The sequence below is a fragment of the Neoarius graeffei genome, chromosome 10 (genome assembly GCF_027579695.1).
Source record: "Neoarius graeffei isolate fNeoGra1 chromosome 10, fNeoGra1.pri, whole genome shotgun sequence".
Classification (NCBI taxonomy): Eukaryota; Metazoa; Chordata; class Actinopteri; order Siluriformes; family Ariidae; genus Neoarius; species Neoarius graeffei.
The window spans coordinates 57,617,453-57,639,353 of NC_083578.1; the positions used below are offsets into that span (position 1 = coordinate 57,617,453).

A 21,901-nucleotide genomic window follows, 5' to 3' on the forward strand; every position below is an offset into this window, starting at 1 on the left:
TCATGGCCACAGTTTTCCCATTTATTATTTTACAATAATACCAGCATCATAATACGCAGATAATAACCCTGGTTCTATGATCATGACAATGAGTACAGAATATTTCAGTGGCTTTCTTAATCACCACTTCTGAATGCGATAGAGCATTCAGGTGTGTTAGGCTGTGGTAGCAGATGAGACGACTGTACAGCTGAAAAATCTGCAGCAATTGTGTGATGCAATCACGTCAACATAGGCCACCATCTTGTGGAGTCCATGCCACAAAGAACTGAAACTGTTCTCAGAGCCAAGATGGGTGCTACCTAGTATTAGTAATGTGTATATGCTCTTTTTTTTTTTTAGTCTGCTTTTGTGTAGTAATAATAATAATAATAATAATACAACTCCATCTATTCAGAGTATTCCCCCCCATGCTACCACATAGGTTTATTAACTGTTGTCAATGCAATTTACCTTTACTGATCTACTGTGATGAACAAAATTTTAAAAAGGGGAAAAAAAAGCGCCCCCAAAACAGTTATATCCACTTGCAGACTAATTCTGATCCAGCTGCTCTTATCAGCCATGATCTGAGTGTTTATTGGCAGGAAGGGTTTGGACCTCTGAGGGCAGTGATGGGGAACCAGAAAAAGCCAGAACTCCATGTTGGTTTGTACAGATGTGCACGATCTCATCCCTGCTGCTATATCCTCAGCTCCTCAACCAACAGGTTTTTGTGACAGACTGGTGGATTTTTACACACCCGGTGATCAGCACTGAAGACACAGGTACAGGTTTCTATCCATATTACTGTAATGACCTTTTAGTATGTCATTAGTATGGACCTATATTTGGAAAAAAAAATCCTGCCATGACTGAAAACATTTAAGAAAATAACGTAGTTAGAGGGTCCTTCCCATAAGTCTAGTATGCAGTCTCAATTTTAACAAATAATACTTTTAAACAAAACACTTTTTACTGGGTTAAGGTGATTACTTGATCATTCTGCCTTTATTTTAAATAGTCACGTCTCACCTTTAAGTCAATGCAGCAAACACAATGACATAATGAACAGTTTCATTACAAGCGCTTCCTTCCCTACAAAATTTTAGTTGTTGTTTGTAGGCTTCCATATCATCATGCTTGCCATAAAAGCTTCTGAGAGTACTGAATGAGCAAGATAACGTTTGATCTCTTTTTACCTCCTCAGAATGGAGATTAAAGTGTCTGTTGATGGAGTCCAACGCATTGTTTGTGGAGTAACTGAAATGACAACGTGTCAAGAAGTAGTTATCGCTTTAGCCCAAGCTCTAGGTAAGTTAAGCAGCTGTATTACAGAAGACAACCGCGATATTTGAAAATTGGCCTGGCTTTATATTGTTCAAAATCTCTTGTGAATGGCACAGTTCATTACACATCTCAAATATAGTTAAGTTAATATTGATGCTGAAAGCAAAAATGCACCCAGATTTGTTACAAGAATCCCAAAATATCAGATTTGCATTGGCTAAAACTCCAACATTAAAATGCTAAAAAAGATATTTATCCTGAAATTATATAGACACACTATGGAAGCATACTCCTGCCCACAACAGAAGTTGTTACAACATGAAAAATCTGTAATGATGTTTTCACATCATTACAACAGACTTCTCACATAATGTGAAACATTTATAACAATAATTTACCATGTATTTATCATAAGATAGTGTGTTTAGCACTGTTGTCTCACAGCAAGAAGGTCCTGGGTTCAAGCCCAGTGGCCGACGGGCCTTTCTGTGTGGAGTTTGTATGTTCTCCCCGTGTCTGTGTGGATTTCCTTCAGGTGCTCTGGTTTCCCCTCACAGTCCAAAAGACATGCAGGTTAGGCTAATTGGTGGCTCTAAAATCAACTGTAGGTGTGAATGCGAATGGTTGTTTGTCTTGATGTGTCAGCCCTGCAACGACCTGGCGATTTGTCTAGGGTGTACCCTGCCTCTCACTCAGTCAGCTGGGATAGGCTCCAGTTTGGCTGCGATGCTGTAGGACAAGTGGTTACAGATAATGGATGGATAAATAGTAGGTTGTTCTAAGAAGAAAAGAAAAAAAAAAAAGTTTGTGCCATCAAACATTATAACCTGAAAATATCTTGGTAAAACTTTGTTACAAACGTGATACTGATCTGTTCCCCCCCCGTCGTGGCAGCAATACACTTCCGTAAGATACATACAGGTGAGAAAGTGTGCGTGTGTGGGGGGGGGGTCAGTAATTGTTATGCCGGGGGAAATTTGCTGCCATACCTTGTAGAGCAGTCACTGCACATCTGACAATTTACCAACTAACATTTTTGCAGTGTTTATATTTTGGTTTGGCAAGTATTGATATCTCAACCTTGATTTATTATTCAATCTTAACAGCTTTGAAAAATAGCATAGTGTTTTTTTTTTTTTAAAGAGCTTTAGTTAATGTCAACATTAAACATCAGAACGAAGGAAAAAAAAATGATCTCTGACTTGGCATGGCTGGCGGTGTATTTCAGAAACTACTGATTTCCTTGGGGGGGGGGGGGGGGGAGATAAAGAGAGAGGTGCATGTCCTGTGTGTGGAGGGTCTGCAGGCCAAAACACCTTGTTGAGAGATAACAGAGGATAACCAGACTGATCTAAACTGACACGAAGATATTTTCTAATCTTCACTTCATCTGTCCCAGTTCAGTGAGTCCGTGTCCATAATAACCTCAGATTTCTGTTTTTGGGAGACAGGAGTGGAACCTGATGTGGTTTTCCGCTGTTGTAACCCAGCCACCTCAAGGCTTGATGCGTCGTTCATGCCAAGATGACTTCCTGTCAGTTTGAACCAATCTGGGTGGGTTTCCCAAAAGCATCGTAGCACAAAGATCATTAAATGATAGCGCGAGCATCACACCGAACACGCTCATAGTTAAGATACTCTTCGCGTTAAGAGGCTTTTCGTAAACCTACCCCGGCCATTTCTCTCGGCCCTCTTGTCAACAAGGTGTTTCTACCTACAGAACTGTCACTCACTCAGCATTTTTTTTCTTCAACCTTTGTGTAAACTCTAGACACTTGTATGTGAAATTCCTGGAGAATATCTGGCCATCAGCAGCTTCTGAAATACTCAAACCAGTTCATCTGGCACCAACAATCATGGCACAGTTAAAAAAAAGTCACAGAAATCTCACACACCCACATTCTGATGTTTGATATAAACATTAACTGAAGCTCTTGACCAGATTCTGGATGACTTTATACATCGTACTGCTGCCACTTGATTGGCTGACTGGATAACTGCATAAATTGGACCCCCTTGAAAATGAGATGCCACATCTCAAGGGGTTATCCTCTAAATAAATAAAGTACCCGTTAAGTGGACAGTGAGCATCTTTATGCTTATGAATACATACTTTCATACAACCCCAATTCACAAAAAAGTTGGGACAAAGTACAAATTGTAAATAAAAACGGAATGCAATAACTTACAAATCTCAAACTGATATTGTATTCACAATAGAACAGACAACATATCAAATGTCAAAAGTGAGACATTTTATGCCAAATATTGGCTCACTTGAAATTTCATGACAGCAACATCTCAAAAAAGTTGGGACAGGGGCAATAAGAGGCTGGAAAAGTTAAAAGGTACAAAAAAGGAACAGCTGGAGGACCAAACTGCAACTCATTAGATCAATTGGCAATAGGTCATTAACATGACTGGGTATAAAAAGAGCATCTTGGAGTTGCAGCAGCTCTCAGAAGTAAAGATGGGAAGAGGATCACCAATCCCCCTAATTCTGCGCCGACAAATAGTGGAGCAATATCAGAAAGGAGTTCGACAGTGTAAAATTGCAAAGAGTTTGAACATATCATCTACAGTGCATATCATCATCAAAAGATTCACAGAATCTGGAAGAATCTCTGTGCGTAAGGGTCAAGGCCGTTAAACCATACTGGGTGCCCGTGATCTTCGGGCCCTTAGACGGCACTGCATCACATACAGGCATGCTTCTGTATTGGAAACCACAAAATGGGCTCAGGAATATTTCCAGAGAACATTACCTGTGAACACAATTCACCGTGCCATCTGCCATTGCCAGCTAAAACTCTATAGTTCAAAGAAGAAGCCGTGTCTAAACATGATCCAGAAGTGCAGACGTCTTCTCTGGGCCAAGGCTCATTTAAAATGGACAGTGGCAAAGTGGAAAACTGTTCTGTGGTCAGACGAATCAAAATTTGAAGTTCTTTATGGAAATCAGGGACGCCGTGTCATTCGGACTAAAGAGGAGAAGGACGACCCAAGTTGTTATCAGCGCCCAGTTCAGAAGCCTGCATCTCTGATGGTATGGGGTTGCATTAGTGCATGTGGCATGGGCAGCTTACACATCTGGAAAGACACCATCAATGCTGAAAGGTATATCCAGGTTCTAGAGCAACATATGCTCCCATCCAGATGACGTCTCTTTCAGGGAAGACCTTGCATTTTCCAACATGACAATGCCAAACCACATACTGCATCAATTACAGCATCATGGCTGCGTAGAAGAAGGGTCCAGGTACTGAACTGGCCAGCCTGCAGTCCAGATCTTTCACCCATAGAAAACATTTGGTGCATCATAAAACAGAAGATACGACAAAAAAGACCCAAGACAGTTGAGCAACTAGAATCCTACATTAGACAAGAATGGGTTAACATTCCTATCCCTAAACTTGAGCAACTTGTCTCCTCAGTCCCCAGACGTTTACAGACTGTTGTAAAGAGAAAAGGGGATGTCTCACAGTGGTAAACATGGCCTTGTCCCAACTTTTTTGAGATGTGGTGTTGTCATGAAATTTAAAAATCACCCAATTTTTCTCTTTAAATGATACATTTTCTAAGTTTAAACATTTGATACGTCATCTATGTTCTATTCTGAATAAAATATGGAATTTTGAAACTTCCACATCATTGTATTCTGTTTTTATTTACAATTTGTACTTTGTCCCAACTTTTTTTTGGAATCGGGGTTGTACACACAAGCCAAAAAGACCTTGCATGTGTACATTTGAAGTGGATACATGCACTAGAAGTATATTAAATATAAAAACCAAACATGCCCAAATACTTATTTCCCCTCAGGGTGTTGATCACCTTTATCATATTAGGAACATTTCCCTCCTAATGGTAGCGCTCTTTTCCTGGACGACAGTTCCCCTCAGCAGGAGGGCTCAGTGAATGGTGTCATCCGTGTAAAAGTGACGTAAAACCATCTAGTGGCGAGGAAGGCTGGAACATATCAACCCAACTGAACATCTAGGGAAAAGTTTAATAGTCTCCATCATCTGAAAGAATGGTACTCATCCCTCACGTACAGTACCAGAGACCTGTAGAATCCCAAAATGCCAAAAGTTCATTCAAGATATTTAGGCAGCTCATGGTAGCTCAAAATCTTAGTAAAATACAATCGTTTGGGCTGTTTCACAATCACGGTCGTCTTTTCGAGTCCTTAGAAATATGTTTGAGTCAAATGCAGACTCAGTTTTGACCTTGGGTTCATTTCATTTAGTTTTACTTTAATTACTACATTTACAGAAGATGTTACTTGATTTCAGAATTGCATTTTTAAAGCACCAACTAGATTTTAATTTGGGACGTACAAATTCATGCACAAGAGAAATATTTAAGTGGAAGTTACTTTTTGGAAATGAAGTGCCTCCAACAGTATCCTTTGTCCATCAAAAACGCCCTCTCCAGAAAACTCGCCATACGATTAGGTTGCAAATTATTTTTTTTAAAGAAAATATTTGTCCCTTTTGAAGCAGAATAATCTTGTTGCACAATTTAAAAAAAAAAAAACCCACACACAGGACTTGAAAACAGAGGTGAGACATTTGCAACAGAGCTTCACAGGTGGTTGAAATGTGAGTCGGTCAAAACGTGCCCTCTCCAGAAAACCACAAGGATCACCACCACGTGCAAACAAAAACGTCACGTCACTGCACAGTACTTAAATTTGTTCTTAAAAGTCACATGAACAGTTTTTCACTTTGTATACCTTACTATGGTGGCACAGTGGTGTAGTGGTTAGCACCATCACCTCACAGCAAGAAGGTTCTGGGTTTGAGGCCCACGGTCGACGAGGGTCTTTCTGTGTGGAGTTTGCATGTTCTCTCTGTGGGTTTCCCCCACAATCTGAAGACATGCAGGTTAGGTTAATTGGTGGCTCTAAATTGTCCATGAGCGTGAATGGTTGAGAGGAGAAAACCTCTATAATCCAGTAGAACGCAACAGGAAGCCACTACTGTAGCGTTCCTAGAAACTTTGATGGCTGGAGCAGTCAGAGCAGCCATGTCACTAATATGCCAAAATAGATGGATAGAGTCCTTACTATAAGAAAGTGGGTCAATTTTAGAAGTGCACTAGATGCCATCTCGCCACAAACATGCCCAGTAAATGACCTGTAGCTCTGAAATTCTGTGCAGCTAATTTCCATCTCAGGGTGTCATTTTGGCAGCAGAGAAACACAAATCTGAGGTTTGATTTTTGAACTATCGAGGACCCTAGAAAAGCCCACCCTGATTGTGAAACAGCCCGTTTATCCTTACTGAATAATTTTATTCCACTGTCAGCCTTCAGTGACTTCCTGCTCATCTTGAGCAACATGCTCCCAAATTATGGCAGAAATTTTCTGATATGTGCGCAACACTTTTGCTTTGCCCATAGGTCGCACAGGTCGCTACACTCTGAGAGAGAATTTCAAAGGCTATGTGCGCAACGTGACCCCTGATGAGCATCTCCTGGAGTCCCTGCAGAAGTATGGCCAACAAGCCAAGGAGGTCCAGCTCACCCTACACCATCTAGGGCCCTCTCTAGTGGACTGGCCCAACAAGCCACATGTTCAATTAAGACGAGTTGAGGGAGTAGGGAGATTGCGCAGGAGTAGTGCAGGAGCCATCCTCCACCGGCAGAGCCTCCCTCCACTCCCCCATCTCTATTCCACATCTCCCCCTGAAGAACTGAAGAGGCCCAAGAGGAAGTCATTAACACTGATGGAGGAAGCATGGGGTTGGCTGGAGAATCTAGGTAAGGGAAGGAAGCAGCAATTAACACGAGATAAGGGGAAAAATGAAGAGAACGACGGAGGAAACCGACAACTGGATAACATGCAAGCCAAGCCAGATAAACTAATCCAAGCCTTTAGGGGAATACAAGGAAAAGATAAAAATAGAGCAGAAAACAATAAATGGAAGCATAGAGAAAAGGATGATGAAACAGTGCTACATGAAAGAACAGAGCACAAAATGCAAAGCAGTAAAGAAATACGCATCACTAAAAAGCAGGTTGGGGTTTTGGAAAACAAGGGAGCCTCTGATGCAACAGAGAACCTGAAAAAATTAATCATCCAACAACAGGCTAGTCTGAGAACACTCAGGATTAAAATCGACACCACCGACGAAAAGATTTTCAAACTTGAAATGCAGCAAGAAGAATCAATATCTGATGAGGAAGAACAGCTCGAGTTTTGGCTCAATGAGCTGAAGGCTGAAGAAGGCTACGAAAAAGTCCTGCAGGTGCAGTTTCATGATTTGAAGGAGAAGGTCACAGAGTGCAAAAATAAATTAGAAGAGTATAAAGTCAAGCTGCAGGGGATGGACCTTGCAAACACGAGACATTCTCCGTGCCAACAAACAAAGCCTGACGACGATATTTCTGTTAGAATGGAGTTGGATCGTACTTCAGGATATCTGGGATCAGTTGCTAAAGAGAAAACATCAACCGACGACCCAGAGGGAGACGGTAAGGAGAAGATGGTAATCACTAGAGTGGAATCAAAACTCCCTTATATCTTAGTTACTTCAAATGAAATGACAGAAGCCCAGCTAAGTAGCCCTTCAGAACTCAGGGAATGGTGGAATCGATGGACCGAAGCTCAGAAAAGTACCTCAGGGTCTAGACCAAAAGTTGTGCACCGCTCTGAAATAATAATCCACCTCCGAAGCACAAGGGTTTAGAAGACACCAAGCCTTATGTAACAAGAGTGCTCAGAGAGCACAATATCTCCTGATACAATATATTGTAAACGAAATTGTAATATGCATATTACTGTCCAATCAAGCCTTTTGCCAAGCTTCGTGAAATTCCTCCAAAAATTGAGAGAGAAGTTAATTTCAGAAGGTGCGAACCCTTTCCAGGACGGACAGACTTCACCATGACAATCCCCCTTCGGACCTTTTGGCCAGCGGGGAATAAAAATCCGCATCGCTGTAGGACAGCTGACTGTAAAACATTTAAGTATGGTACTCAAGAAACTTGCAATATGGAAATCAAACAGGGCTTCAGTTCACAAGAAACTGTTTTCATAAAACATTTATTTCAGTTGTTTCATTCAAGACCATTAACAAAAGTATAGAGGAGAACCAGTGGCTCCGCAGTAACCCACTGCTCTCCAGGGAAAAAAAAGAAAAGAATTCTTAACAGTTATGTTTTGATTTTCAGTAAGGAGCACAGCAAATAGTCTCTACATTAAATCCTGATCTTATAGATTTTGAATGGAACCTTTTGTATTGTTTCCTGTTTTTATCTCACAGGTTATGCAGACTTTTTTTTTTAAATTTTTTTTTTTTAAACCTCCCACTAACTAAATAGCACACATTACATATAGTATACTTTATCCACAGGTCTTGGGGGTGCAGATCAGTATTAAATCTACTTGGAGGGGGGTTTGGGGGGGGGGGGGGAGAGAAGAGAAGAGAAAGCCACCCTAAGATTGTTCGTATATTTTGGCAATTGTCTGGGAATAAAAAGTGTACCTCTTGTGTGACTGGGATCGTTTTGTTGTTTTATTGAGAGTCTTTAGGCACCTTAATCTTACTTTTCTTTTACTTGTTAGAAGCATATTAAATTGAATTTAAAAAAAAAAAATTAAAAATGTGCAATGAAGAAAAAAAAAAAAAAAACGAACTGCAAAACATGAGAAGCTATTAGGAATTCTGCACCTGAAAGCAGAAGAAAACATGGAAGGAGGGTGTGAAACCAAGCACAGATATTCAAACAAACAGAGAAGGTGATCAAAATAAACTCGGACGATTTGGAAGTTGCTCAACATGGTGAGTGGGTACCAAGTGACAGGAACAAATAAACGAATGTCCAAAAATTGTAAGAAACTTTTCAGAAGATAGAGGGGGAAAAATAGGAATTGGGATGGGGAGGCGCAGAATTCCACACAATTTCATTTTGAGTCGAGATGGAAAAAACACCCATCAGGTGGCAGAACCACCAAATCCCATTTTTCTCCAACACTGTCAACATACTTTTCAAAAAATACTCGCGATAAACCCACACAGAATGCACACAGACACGCAAAACAACCAAGGAACTGTCTTTGATGACAAATGCACAAAAGCCACACTAATATGAAAGGTCAGATGATTCATTCTTTTGGAAGGGATTTTGGGGCAGGGTGAAAGGGTGTGTGTGTGGGGGGGGGGGGGGGGGGGGGGGGGGGGGGGGGCGGCAGCTTCATGTGTCTTCTTGATGTTTAGAACAGTGCAAATCCCTTCCCTGTCCTTTAGTCTTGATTGCTTCTTTTCTCTGAGGTGTTGTCAATGTGGAGAGGGAGGAGCAGCAAATAGTAGATCAGTCAATCACGCCGGCCTGGCGAGGTTTCCTCTCCACATTAAAGCCCTGGAGTAGCGACACACACTAAAATGTGAGTTCACCAAAAAACACATTTGGATAAAGTACAACCTCAGAAATTTGCAATAGTCCATTAATAATAAAAGATGACAAATTCATGTTTTAATATAAAAGTAACAAAAGATAAATAGTAATCCTTATACACTATAAACTACGTTCAAGATACTTTCTGTAAAATACTGGAACATTAAACAAATTTGAGTAAAAAGGTGAAAACATTAGAAATGACTGGTCCCTATTATGGGTGCATTTCCATAAATACTGGCTCTCAATATTTTATATATTGGCGATATTACACGGGGGAGCAAAGATATTAAGTTTATCTTTGAGTGATGAGCATTCACAGGTGAAATACTTTCACCACAAGAAGATAAACTTCATATCTTTGCTCCACCATGCAATGTTCTTTATATTATATGGAACTCTCCCCCCCTGCAAGTTAAGATTTTTAATTTTGACGTATGCGTCATCAGCAGGAAAACACCAGGAGTGAGGTCACAGTGAAATATCGGAAATTATTTCTTTCGCGGTCCGGTTTCCATCAAATCCTGCGCTCCGATTGGCTGGCGAGCGGGTCCGTATCCTACGATACAGACACCAGTTATGGACCCCTGGCGACTCGCTCGTTCACCCAAAAAAAAGTAACAATGTGTGTCAACACTTAAGATTTATTTATAAGATTATCAAAAATCTTATAAATTTTTGCCAGCATTTCTCAGGAGAATAGCATTAATTTTACAGCATGGATAGCGATAATGACAGTGTTCACAGCGAAAGCTAGTTTTACTACCCTGAGGAAGAATTTAAAAAAAAAAAAAAAAAAAACATTTCAGGAGAAAGCTAAAAACCTCTAACTGCTGCTGACGCCAAGCAAAAACATGGCTGAATCCTGAATGACTCAATTTTGTATAAGTAGGGGACTACATGGGCAGCAAAATGTTTTTTTCCTGCCATGGAAGTGCACTTGTATACCAAGGATGAAGCAATTTGCATTACAGCTGTGAATGAGGATTCAAAATGGTGGCTCGGCTCAGTTTTCCCTTTCGGGCGCTCTCGTTTTCTGTTAGAATTTGGCAAAGAAAAAAATAAACGTATTATTTACCAGCTTAAGGTCGGTCTGTATGGTGAAATACCGTGACCTCGGCCTTGAATACTGACCTCGGCCCAGAGGGCCTCGCTCAGTACTTTCAAGACCTCAGTCACGGTATTTCACGATACGGACCTCCCAGCTGGTAAAAAACATGACTACATATGGGCCACTTTTTCCATAGAATAAAAACCTGCATTTTATTCCCTTCTAATAGGTTTATTGATGGCATGCAATACTGTTATATCACTTATCCTACATGTATTACGCCACTCTCCCCAATGGAGAATGAGCATGCAATATTGTTACAATATTGCACGTTATCAAGACAACACAACGTCACACGGATCTTCGCATGAGCTCAGACAATGACAAAACTTTTCTGCTGCACATGCGCAGAATCATTTCTTTGTCTGCCGGGGGAGGGAGGGAGGGGGAGAGAGAGGAAGAGAGAACACAAGACTAATCCAGTGCCAGGATTAAGCACTAAATAAATAAAGTGAAAACTAAAAGATACGCTGAACACCCGAAAGGCTACAAAAAAAAAAAAAAAAGGATTCATTACATTCTTCATGCATATTCACAAGAGAGAGAGAAAAAAAAAAAAAGGACATCGAAAAACTGGAAGAAGAGACGTCAGATGTAAAACTTCCACGCTAGAGAGTGACTCACAATTTGTAAACAAACATGGCCACCAGGTTTGTTTTGTTAAAAGTGGAAGATAGAGAATTTTGGCCGCCAGGTCGCTCTGTTGTGTGTAGCTGTCGATGTTGATTAAAAATAACCAAGTGCATTACACAGGGGAAAAAAAAATAAATAAAAATAAATATTCGGTTTGACTGCGCCAACAGTGGCTTTCGCTAACGCTACACCAGGTGGAAGCTAACTGGACTGCTACACTAACCGTACCGAGTAAGCTCGCATTGGCCTTTGAGAAATGTCGATATGGGGTGTTTTTTTTTTTCATGGTCCATCAGCTACATTTCATTCAGCTACCATATTTAACTCGTCTTCGACTCGTTCATTATCATGCTAGCTGAATGGAATACATCTGAAAGACCACTCAAAGCCAGCCAATATTATTTAAAAATAGATCACTCAAATCCTCAATGCATTTTTATCAAAAATGTGAGTTTAACACAAGATAAACTTATCACAAACTTCATAATTTCTAGAAACTCAAGAAAAGCCCAAGAATCAGCATAGAGGAGAGAAAAATCAGGGTTATGTGCATTAACCTTTGAATTATCAGGGCCCCGTGGTTGTCGAATGATCACCAGACGTGGGGCGCTGGCATCGTCCAGGGTGATGCTCTTCAGGCGGTTCACCAGGCGGTCAGGCCGAGGTGTTGCCACTGCTTTAGGACCCTCACTACAATACACGTATGCATATTTGTGAGCTTTCTTGAGACCGTAGAAGGCAATCATAAGAATGCATGTTGCAGCAAAAAAAAAAAAAAAAAAAAAAAAAAAAAGGCAGTAAGTTAAGAACACTGGGCCATCATGTAGTTTAGCCACTGACTTAAATGGATTTGTAAACTGGAGTCCTCTTACTGTGAGAAAAAGTTAATTCACCTTAATGGCTAGAAATAAAACCATTCATAAGCCAGGTTTCCACTCAGGTTATCCTTAGTAATTAATTTAAAAAACCAAAAGGTTTTAGCAATTTTAAACAGCCACTGACGGAGGCAGTGGAACTGCTAATCAATCAGTATTTTCCAAATAAACTGAACCACACCAGTTTACGGTCACTACTATGGAGAGGCATAACACGCATTCAGTTTTAAAGGAAGGTTGAGTAAAATCCCAAGTCTTGTTCGCTGGGGAGAGTTTTTGCAGAGACTGAAATTATAGTCTACTTATTACGGCCAATATTAAATTAGTGCAATGTAGATCAGTGGTCTATATGTTGTAGCTTTCTTTTTTGCCACCTGCATTAAGCAAGAGAAAAAAGGCAGACACAAACAACTGGGGGGGGGTATGAAATGGGTATCTGAAGGAAGCAAGGTGCTAACTGAACGTTTGCATGTTCTACGGTTTGCATTTGTGCAGAGTTGATGGAAACAGCGATAGAAAATTGATGATCTAGCATTTCACATGCAATAAAGGTCATACAGATCCACCACAAAAATCAGATAATTTATCGATCAACATTCATTAATGATCATCGTCTGACCTGACTCTGCGGACATTGCAGGCACTGCACTTCCCTGTGCGCTGGTTCAGGATAACCGAGAACTCCACCTCATCTCCAGCCTGGAGCTCCAAGCCGTCCTGCACCTCTTTCATGTGGAAGAACAGCTTCTTACTCTCGCCTACCTCATATGTGATGAAACCAAACTAGGAGGGTCAAGAAATCACATCAGATCATTATATTTCAGGTCTAGGATATGGCAGCAAGTACAATGAATATTTGAGCCACATGGTTAACACACCAAAAAAAAAAAAAAAAACCCCACACAGTTACCTGGTCTTTAACGCATTCCACCAAAGCTCTACGCTGTGGAACGACATTGCACGCCATCCTCTGTCCTGTTTGAGGCACCGTACAGAGCTGAAACTTCACCATCTCCCCTTTCTGCAGGCAATCCCGTTTACTGGTCATGCTAACTATTCCAAATGGGTAATTCTGGCCTTTACTGGAGCCTAGTCGGATCAGAGCAGATCAAATACAAGCTAGTCAGGACAAAATTATGATCGAAACCTAGAGATCTAGTCAATAATTTAATATATAAAAAGCATCGCACTAGGAGTTATACCTTTCCATCTAACTTGTGATGAAATTATTTTAATGCTATAAAACACAGTATTTACATACCAATGGATAGAGTCAAGACACTTTACACCAAAATACTGCCGTCAAGTTTAAAGGTTACTGTGACTGAATACAGCCACACTGCCAGCAAGCTTTTAAATATTTCCATGTTTAGCGTGATGTACAGTACTTGTTTAAGATCTCTCAGCGCGTGTTATATGCAGAACAAACTTTTTGGTCAAACAAACTTATTTTGGCCAAGTGCATCCATATTAATTTAGTAAAATGCCTGGTCACTGGCTGTCAAGTCACCCATGATGCACCTGCACTGCTACATGATCGAACCAGAGACATCTTGCTTACACATGCTGTACAAGCAGCAGCAGACGGATCAAGACAGACAAAACTCACTGAATTGGAGTTTGTCAACCCTGATGCAAAAGCACTTGTAGAAACACTTTTGTGCTAAAGCTTGTCAGCTCAGGACCACATTAAGACGATTCCAACCAAAAATATGCGCTCGTCAGTGCATTGCAGATATTTTTAGTCAGTATCTGGTTACACTTCTGTCCATTTCACTACATACCTTCCATACCTATCCAACAACTTAACCAAATCATGACATTCACTATTGAGGAGATCACATTTAATTCGAAAGGTTTTAGCCAACTTCAGGCAGACTTCCCCTTTGAAGGCAGATAGCCCATGCAAGGTTAGAAAGCAAATCAAAGAATATTTCCATATTGTTTTGCTGCAATGTTTCTAAAAATAGGGCAGCCATAGTATATTACACACAGTAAAAGCTTATTTCAATATGTCAGAAGGTGTTTCCTAGGCCAAAACATACAATTGCAAAATCTATTTATTTTGACCTTAATGAGGAACTAAACTTTAAGGCTCAATAACTTCATAATCATCTGAACCTTATTATTCCAAGGCTTCGACATGTGAGTCAATATAGGCACTCTGAAAAAGCATCCATGTTACAAAGACCTCCATTGTACGATTTTAAACTGAGGTATTTGAGAATTTCAAAACAACCCCTTTATTAGAGATGAAAGTGGAGCAAAGAAAAAAAAAAAATCCTGGACTTTTGAGAGTCAAACTAAGATTGGGGTGTGTGTGTGTGTGTGTGTGTTAACGTCCCCCCCCAAAAAATTTAATAACATAATCGCACAAACCCCTGCATTCTAGTGCATTTTAGTACTTCTCACTAAAACAAGTTATAACTTTTAAGCCTCTCTCATGTACATTAATGATTAACATGTCAAAAATATCAAATTTAACTCCTAGTTAATGAGTTATCTTCAGGAGTGCATTGTTCTAAATTCAGAATTTTCACTATTGGATGTCAAAACTTAGTGATGCTGTCACATCTTATGTGCAATATTGCATACATGTTTAGAAAATAATAATTCAACTGATAGTTACACAAAAGACCGCGTTTTCTAAAGCATGATATCGCAATAAAATCTCGTTCACATGACATGATGTATGTATATAAGCATAAGGTCTCGTACACACCAGCAAGCATTGAGAGACTACAAAAATGACAGCGCCCTGTCGCCGAACGTAAACAAGCCGCGCGATCGCAAAACTGAATTTCTATGAAACGGACCACGAAAAATAAAAAAAATAAAATAAAAAAAATTCTCCATTCGGAAAACCAGAGATTTTCAAGAGTTTTGTCAAATATCCAGATTTCCGGGTAAATCTGGAAGACTTTCATCTATACTTTATACAAGCCTGATTCCTTACCTTCTTCTGTTACCTCAATAAGTCCTTGGTATTCAGTCTGAGAGGGATCCACACTACGCAGGGGCCGGACCACCTTCCCCGAAAACACAGTACTTCCAATGTCCTCTCCCAGCCCATTCACTTAAAATACATAAACACTTTCAAAACCTTCAGGTATTAAATGTCGGAGCACAAAATACAGTCATACATTATGTAACAGAGTTACTTTAATGATGCTTGATACAGCTTAAACAAACATTCCATACCGTATGGGACTCTGGTGACCTTCTCAGCACTGACTTTGTTCCCTTTGCCCTTAGACAGAGTGTATTCGACCGTATCTCCCAGGTCAAGGTTGTCCATGCTACCACACATCTCACTACATGACAAACAATTTGTTTCACACACAGTAACAAGCCTCTGGCAATTCACATACCAATAAAAACAGTAGCTCTGAAGCAGCTATAGGAGGAAATCTGTGTCACCCCTGGTAGGACCTGCAGTACCTGAAGTGAAAGAAGATCTCCTGGTCATGGTTGGCAGTTTCAATAAAGCCAAAGTTGTCCTTAAGTGTTGCTATGTAGCCCAGGAGCCTCTTGGTGTTCGTGGTGCGGTTTAAGATCTTGATGGAGACAGCGCTCTGCTGGCCAGTACGCTTTACTTCGCTGATCGCAAACTCCACCTAAAGAACATTATACGTAACTCATGAGCCCATTTCATGAAGACATCTTGAAATGGGTTTCTTTGAAAGAGGTACACCTTCCCACTGCATGGACACCAACCGTGCTTCTCTACAAAAATACATGGAACAATTATCAACCTGAATCCAGAACCAACTGTGGCCTACTTGAGTACTGGTGTCCGTTTCCCAACTACATAAAAGTCCCCATGAAAATGGGAAGAGTAGTTCTCCAAGAACACAGACATGCATCTTTTGGTCAACTGAATCTCAAAAGCTGTTCTATTATTCATGATGCTGAGAACACTTCTTAAAAGAATGAGCTGCTAGAGAGAGAGACACAGACACACCCCATTTCCCCCTTGTTATTCATTTCACTCCATTTTATCTTCTTTTACTTTATTTTTAAAAATGTTATGTGACTAGTCAGTCACTTACTGTGGCCACAACCGACATGGGACATGGGGTGGGAAAGCAGGATTTATGCTGGGGTTTTCTTTCCCTCTAATGTGGACACACTGATGTAATGTAAAGCTGATATACTATTCTGTACTGTCTGCAAAAACTAAAAAAAAAAAATCTTGAAAAAAAACTTTTATTGAGCATGTAGTGCCCTACACATGTTCTACCTCATTATACTGTACTAATAAGCATAGAAAATTGAAAGGAAACCATTACTATACAACCTGCTGGCAGATTTTACATGAATCATGGGGAAGGGTAATATTAGGCTAAATATTGTACTGCAGCAATAGGCAAGCAATACTGTATTTAAGCCAAAAAAAACCTCAAATGTTTTAAAATATGATGAAACTTTTCTAGCGAAAAACACCCACCACAAACCAAGGAAAAACATTTGGCAGACACTATATTCCGTGAAGACTGTTTCATGCAGTCTGGCAGAATGTTCATTTCAAGCTATAGGGTGATTTTGAGAGATCATGAGCACTGAACTATTTTAAGGCCCACCTACGTGTCCTTGGGCAAGTAGGGGAACTACAGGTACTTTAGTATAGTACAGCCCTATCGGCCATGGAAATAAAGTGGAGGATCTCAGATTTGTTCCTGTACCAAGCTTGGTGGAAGACTGACAGTCTACATCAGGGTTGTCCGAACTGTCCTTGCTGGTCCCCTGAGTTCATTCAAGTGACTCGGTGAGAGTGTTTAACCACTTTCTGCTAAATGCTTAACAGTCTTGTGTAAATACAAAAGTTTGGCAGATTTTTGTTGGCGATTCAAAGAACATCGCAAAGGTGACGGTTGGTCAAGTTGGAGCTCATTCAGCTCTGATTCAGCGTCATGTATATGTGGAGCCAAACGACCAAATCTCATCACATACAACTCAATAAAATGCAAAGCCATGTGATCTGTTTGATCGTTACAGCTTCAGGTTGCATGATAATCTCTGAATCAGACAACTGCGTTTCCGACAAGAATACAGTTTTGCTCAAACAAAATACACCAATTTAACATTATAGTAAAGATTTCTTTGAAGACCTGCTTTATAAAGCGACCCACTGAAAAGGCTGCCAACATGCCTAAAGAAGAAGAAAAAAAAAAATTATATGGTGTCACTAACTAGTCTAAAGGTTGGTAACCTTAATGCAAGCTTGTAAAATTAACATGACTTTCAGCACATTAGATCATATTTGCATGAATTTTGCACTCAACAAGTGATTATTTACGTTCTGTGTAGGGTGCGGCGGCACGGTGGTGTAGTGGTTAGCACGGTCACGTCACAGCAAGAAGTTTCTGGGCTCGAGGCCAGTGGCTGACGAGGGCCTTTCTGTGTGGAGTTTGCATGTTCTCCCCGTGTGGGTTTCCTCTGGATGCTCCGGTTTCCCCCCCACAGTCCAAGACACATGCAGGTTAGGCTAACTGGTGGCTCTAAATTGACACTGAATGGTTGAGTGGAGAAAACCTCTATTGAGGTATTTCACTCACGTGACCAAGTCATGTGATGCTGCCATTTTGGACGGCACGGCTCGAATCAGTTTGAATGCGAGGAAGGCGACAAACGAAAAACAAAAGAAAAAGGAGCGAGATGCAGAAAACACCTTCACTATCCAGCGACGTAGGGCATTTACAGGGCGTGCAGAGGGAGAGGTATTTGCAAAAATTGAGGTTAGCAGGCTTAGAGAACGATGTTTACCTGCTTCCACCAGGATTGTTCACTGACGTACGGAAGTACACGAAGCCCTCGTCTTTACCTGACTTCGGCCCACATGATCTGTATACCTATGTCGTTAAAAACCCATCGCCATACACAGGTATTGATCTGAAAGCATATAAGAGTTTGGATGCCTACAAATATTTTGTGTCAGGCTGGGTAACATGCCTACATCAGCGGGTCGTCCCTGGAGCCGGTGGTCGCCATCTTATTACAGCTAAGGTTTGTTCACATTTTCATTTACTTTCGGTCCTCAGGATAAACAAAATGTTATTAAATGTCATTGAAATAACTTCTTAGTCTGTTGAGACATGGCCCGTTATAAATTTGCTGTTACCAGGCAATGACTAAGAACTGTATTATTAGGGTCGGTGTCTGTGTTGTAGCAGTTTACTAGCAACTAGCTGTTAGCACTAGCTAATGTCAACAACATAGTAGCTGGTATGTTACTGTAGCAATATTTACGTTCAGTCATTTGGATGACTGTTAAAACCTTTCAGTCTCAAGTTTTTCCTTTACTGGATTTACTAGTTTACTGAGCTAGCGCGCTCGGCCAAACCGCGAGCCATCGCGCGCTCTCCGGCCGGGCCGCGAGCCATCGCGCGCTCTCCGGCCGGGCCGCGAGCCATCGCGCGCTAGCTCAGTAAACTAGTAAATCCAGTAAAGGAAAAACTTGAGACTGAAAGGTTTTAACAGTCATCCAAATGACTGAACGTAAATATTGCTACAGTAACATACTAGCTACTGTTGTTGACATTAGCTAGCTTGCCGTCCAAAATGGTGGACACCAGGGCGTCACGTGACCCTGTGACGTCAGGTGAAATACCTCAATAATAATCCAGTAGAAGGCAATGGGAAACCACTACTGTAATGTTCCTTAGAAACTTTGATGGCTGAAGTAGACAGAGTGGCAACATCACTGTAATGATGTGCCAAAACAGATGGATGGATTTTGGGGGGGGGGGGGGGGAATGAAGAGCATTTTAGAATAAGTGAGTGTGACACCCAGTGTTCAAACTCAGCAGGGTGTTTGTTTTTTTTAAATCATTTTAATAGTAGTAAACTTGAATTCTCTCTACAAATCCTTGCTGGCCGTTTCAAAATAGCAGCGAGCCGTAGTTTAGATATTCATGGTCTAAAAATCAAAATCCTGGATTGTACTCATGATTTTATTTATATTTATATGACCCCTCACCGAATCCAGGGACACGTCGGCCGAAACGAATCCAAGATAATTGCAAAAGAAGCATTTTTTTTCCTGAAATTTGTGATTTTTGTTTTTTTCCATCATGTGCAAGTTGAGATCTTGAAGAATGCAATCAGTATTTCAGATGATAGATTGTTTTGTTGGAAAAGCATACATTTTTGTTGCAAATTGTCTCGTTTTTGTCAGGACTGTAGCCTGCTGGGGGGTGTGGGTAAATTACCATATGGGCCATTCACATGATGATTTAAGTCTTTTGTTGTTTTTTTTCGCGAATCAGCTGTATGATACAAGCTGAGCTCGTGGCTACTTAAGCTGCATACAGGCATGTAATTTCACTATGGAATGAGCAAGCTAAACAGAGCGCAGAGGAGCTGAAACACCGCGAAGCAAACAGACACACGGTATTTACATCGTAGATAACCATTTCTAGCAAAAAACCCAACCGAAAGGAAGCTAGGATTACATTCCATCGGAGACAATGATGTGTGCAAGGCGCCGTTTGTCTTTCTGATGGGGCAAGTTTATTAATCTAAGGCTGTGTGGTTATTTTTGCATGTAACGGAGAGTGTTGTGGTTTGGTTAAGCCTAGGTCACAACGGGACGTACAATTTTTTGGCCGTGTGATTTTTGGCGTTTCCCAAATTGCTGCGGTTTTTTTTTGTTCATGGAGAAAGACGCGCGTTGGCTGCAAGTTTGTCTTTCAACCTGAAAAAAAACAAGCACCCGTAGAGTTTGACATGACAAAGAACCTCTGTGGCCAGTCTGCGGCTCGAAAATCAGCACGTCACACGCGCGCTCTCGTGCGTTTCTTGCATGTAGACCGGCTGTAGGAGCACGTACGGCCGGTTGTGACCGAGGCTTTACATGAAACTAGTGTTGTGTTAGTTGTGTCATCATCGTGCTCTCTTTTACGGTGAGAGTAATTTTTCAACCACAAACCGTTAAAGTATACTTTAGGACTTATTTTTGTACTTCATAATTGTTTTGGGCATACTTTGCATGGAAGGAAAATTGACATGGTGATTTGTTTACATGAAAGTAGTCTCGTGCTAGCTCGTAGGGGGTAGGGCTTTCCTTAATGTCATGCAAATGAGCACCATTATGTGCCCGCCCTGCACCCAGAGTAGCTGAGATGGAAAACTTTTGGCCCTTTTCCACTACCCTTTTTCAGCTCACTTCAGCTCGCTTCAGCCCGACACGGCTCGCGTTTCGACTACCAAAAACCAGCACGACTCAGCTCGTTTCAGCCCTGCTTAGCCCCTAAAACTCGCACCGTTTTGGAGTGGGGCTGAAGCGAGCCAAGCCGTGCCGAGTGAGGTTGGGGGCGTGAGCAGACACTCCCCTGTGCACTGATTGGTGAGGAGGCGTGTCCTCACATGCCCACACACGCCCCGCGAGCGCGCTGGGATCTGTAAACACCGCAAACCCGGAAGAAGAAGAATTACGAATTACGAGAATTTCTGAAGCCTTATGCGCCTCGCCTCATCTATACGCTCTTGCCAGTATCTGTCCGCGTTGTCGGTGACAACAAGCCACAGCACCAAGACCAGCAACACTAACGACTCCATGTCCTCCATGTTTATTGTTTACTATTCTGGTCGTGAGACTACCGCTTAAAAGCTCACTGAATCAGTGACATACAGAGCATCATGGACGAGTTCGCGGAGCGCAAGGCTCGTCGTATGCCCTTCAAATAATGCGCGCAGTAGGCTATTGATGTTTTATTATGAGCCATGTACAGTATGTCGCCTAATGTTTTTTTGTTTCTGAGTTACATGTTCGTTTGAAGGACTTGATGTACTAAATAACATAGTTGCACCCGGTAGTGTTGAAATTGGTAAACACCGCAGTTGCGGACATTTTGTAGCCTAAAATGTTGTTATGATAAGCTTTAATAAAGGGCCCGGTCATTTGCCCCGCCCCCGGCCTGGCTCTGACTTGTTCCGCCACTGTCACTGATGTCACTGTTTGCGCTGCTTAACGACATCACGTGACGTCCACCCACTTTCGCTAACTCCACCCAATGTGTCCACCCACTTCCAGCCAGCACGGTTCAGCGCGGTTGTAGTCGAAATGCAACTCCAACAGCCCCGCTCAGCTCGACTCAGCACGGCACGGCTCAGCCGCGTTTGTAGTGGAAAAGCGGCATTTGAGAGCGATTTTCTCCCTTTTCTGTTTTAAGAGGTATACACTTTCAAAAGGCCACACATTCTTCAAATATTGTCAGATCTCCACATGGAAGGCATCATTGGAAAGCTTAGAAACTGTACTTTCTGAATCTGTCAATAACTCAAAATGCCCCCGGGCAGACATGTGTCCCTGGATTCGGGCACATATATAAATAAATAAAAAGGGGGGGGGGACATTAAATATGAATTGGAGGCTTGAGCCTGGTCTCATTAGCAAAACGCATCATGAAACGGGTCCCGAATGTAATTAGGGCGACTAATCCACAGTACCTTGTCTCCAAGCTGAGGGAGAACTCCACCCTCTAGGTCTTTGATATGATAGGGTACAGTCAGCTTCACTCCACAGTCTTCATACACAATCACGCCTTCCTCTGCTTCCTACACACACACACACACACACACACACACACACACGTACGTCAGACCACAG

At 41.4% G+C, this 21,901-nt stretch overlaps 2 protein-coding genes across 4 annotated transcripts in view; one reads left to right on the top strand and one right to left on the bottom strand.

Annotated features, from left to right (window-relative positions):
- The first annotated feature begins 641 nt into the window (after positions 1-641).
- rassf11 (Ras association domain family member 11) lies at positions 642-8,574 on the top strand. The gene is made up of 3 exons (XM_060931939.1): positions 642-767; positions 1,190-1,293; positions 6,676-8,574. The coding sequence occupies exons 2-3, from the start codon at positions 1,191-1,193 to the stop codon at positions 7,962-7,964; spliced, it is 1,392 nt and encodes a 463-aa protein (XP_060787922.1). The 5' UTR covers positions 642-767; position 1,190; the 3' UTR covers positions 7,965-8,574.
- csde1 (cold shock domain containing E1, RNA-binding) overlaps positions 8,305-21,901 on the bottom strand; it is a 49,730-nt gene continuing 36,133 nt past the window's right edge. For 2 of the 3 annotated variants that reach the window (XM_060931937.1, XM_060931936.1), the window contains exons 13-20: positions 21,742-21,849; positions 15,733-15,908; positions 15,493-15,605; positions 15,248-15,367; positions 13,202-13,380; positions 12,911-13,074; positions 11,974-12,106; positions 8,305-9,636 (exon numbers count right to left, since the gene is read on the bottom strand). In XM_060931937.1, coding sequence (XP_060787920.1) covers positions 9,589-9,636; positions 11,974-12,106; positions 12,911-13,074; positions 13,202-13,380; positions 15,248-15,367; positions 15,493-15,605; positions 15,733-15,908; positions 21,742-21,849 — 1,041 coding nt within the window. In that variant the 3' untranslated portion in view covers positions 8,305-9,588. The remainder of the gene's footprint in view (positions 9,637-11,973; positions 12,107-12,910; positions 13,075-13,201; positions 13,381-15,247; positions 15,368-15,492; positions 15,606-15,732; positions 15,909-21,741; positions 21,850-21,901) is intronic. The other variant, XM_060931938.1, reaches the window with a different exon arrangement.

Bases quoted from the DNA above. Each gene is read 5' to 3' on its own strand.
- rassf11 (XM_060931939.1), top strand. From the start codon at position 1,191: ATGGAGATTAAAGTGTCTGTTGATGGAGTCCAACGCATTGTTTGTGGA. The intron at 1,294-6,675 runs GTAAGTTAAGCA...CTTTGCCCATAG, and splicing joins CGCTTTAGCCCAAGCTCTAG to GTCGCACAGGTCGCTACACT.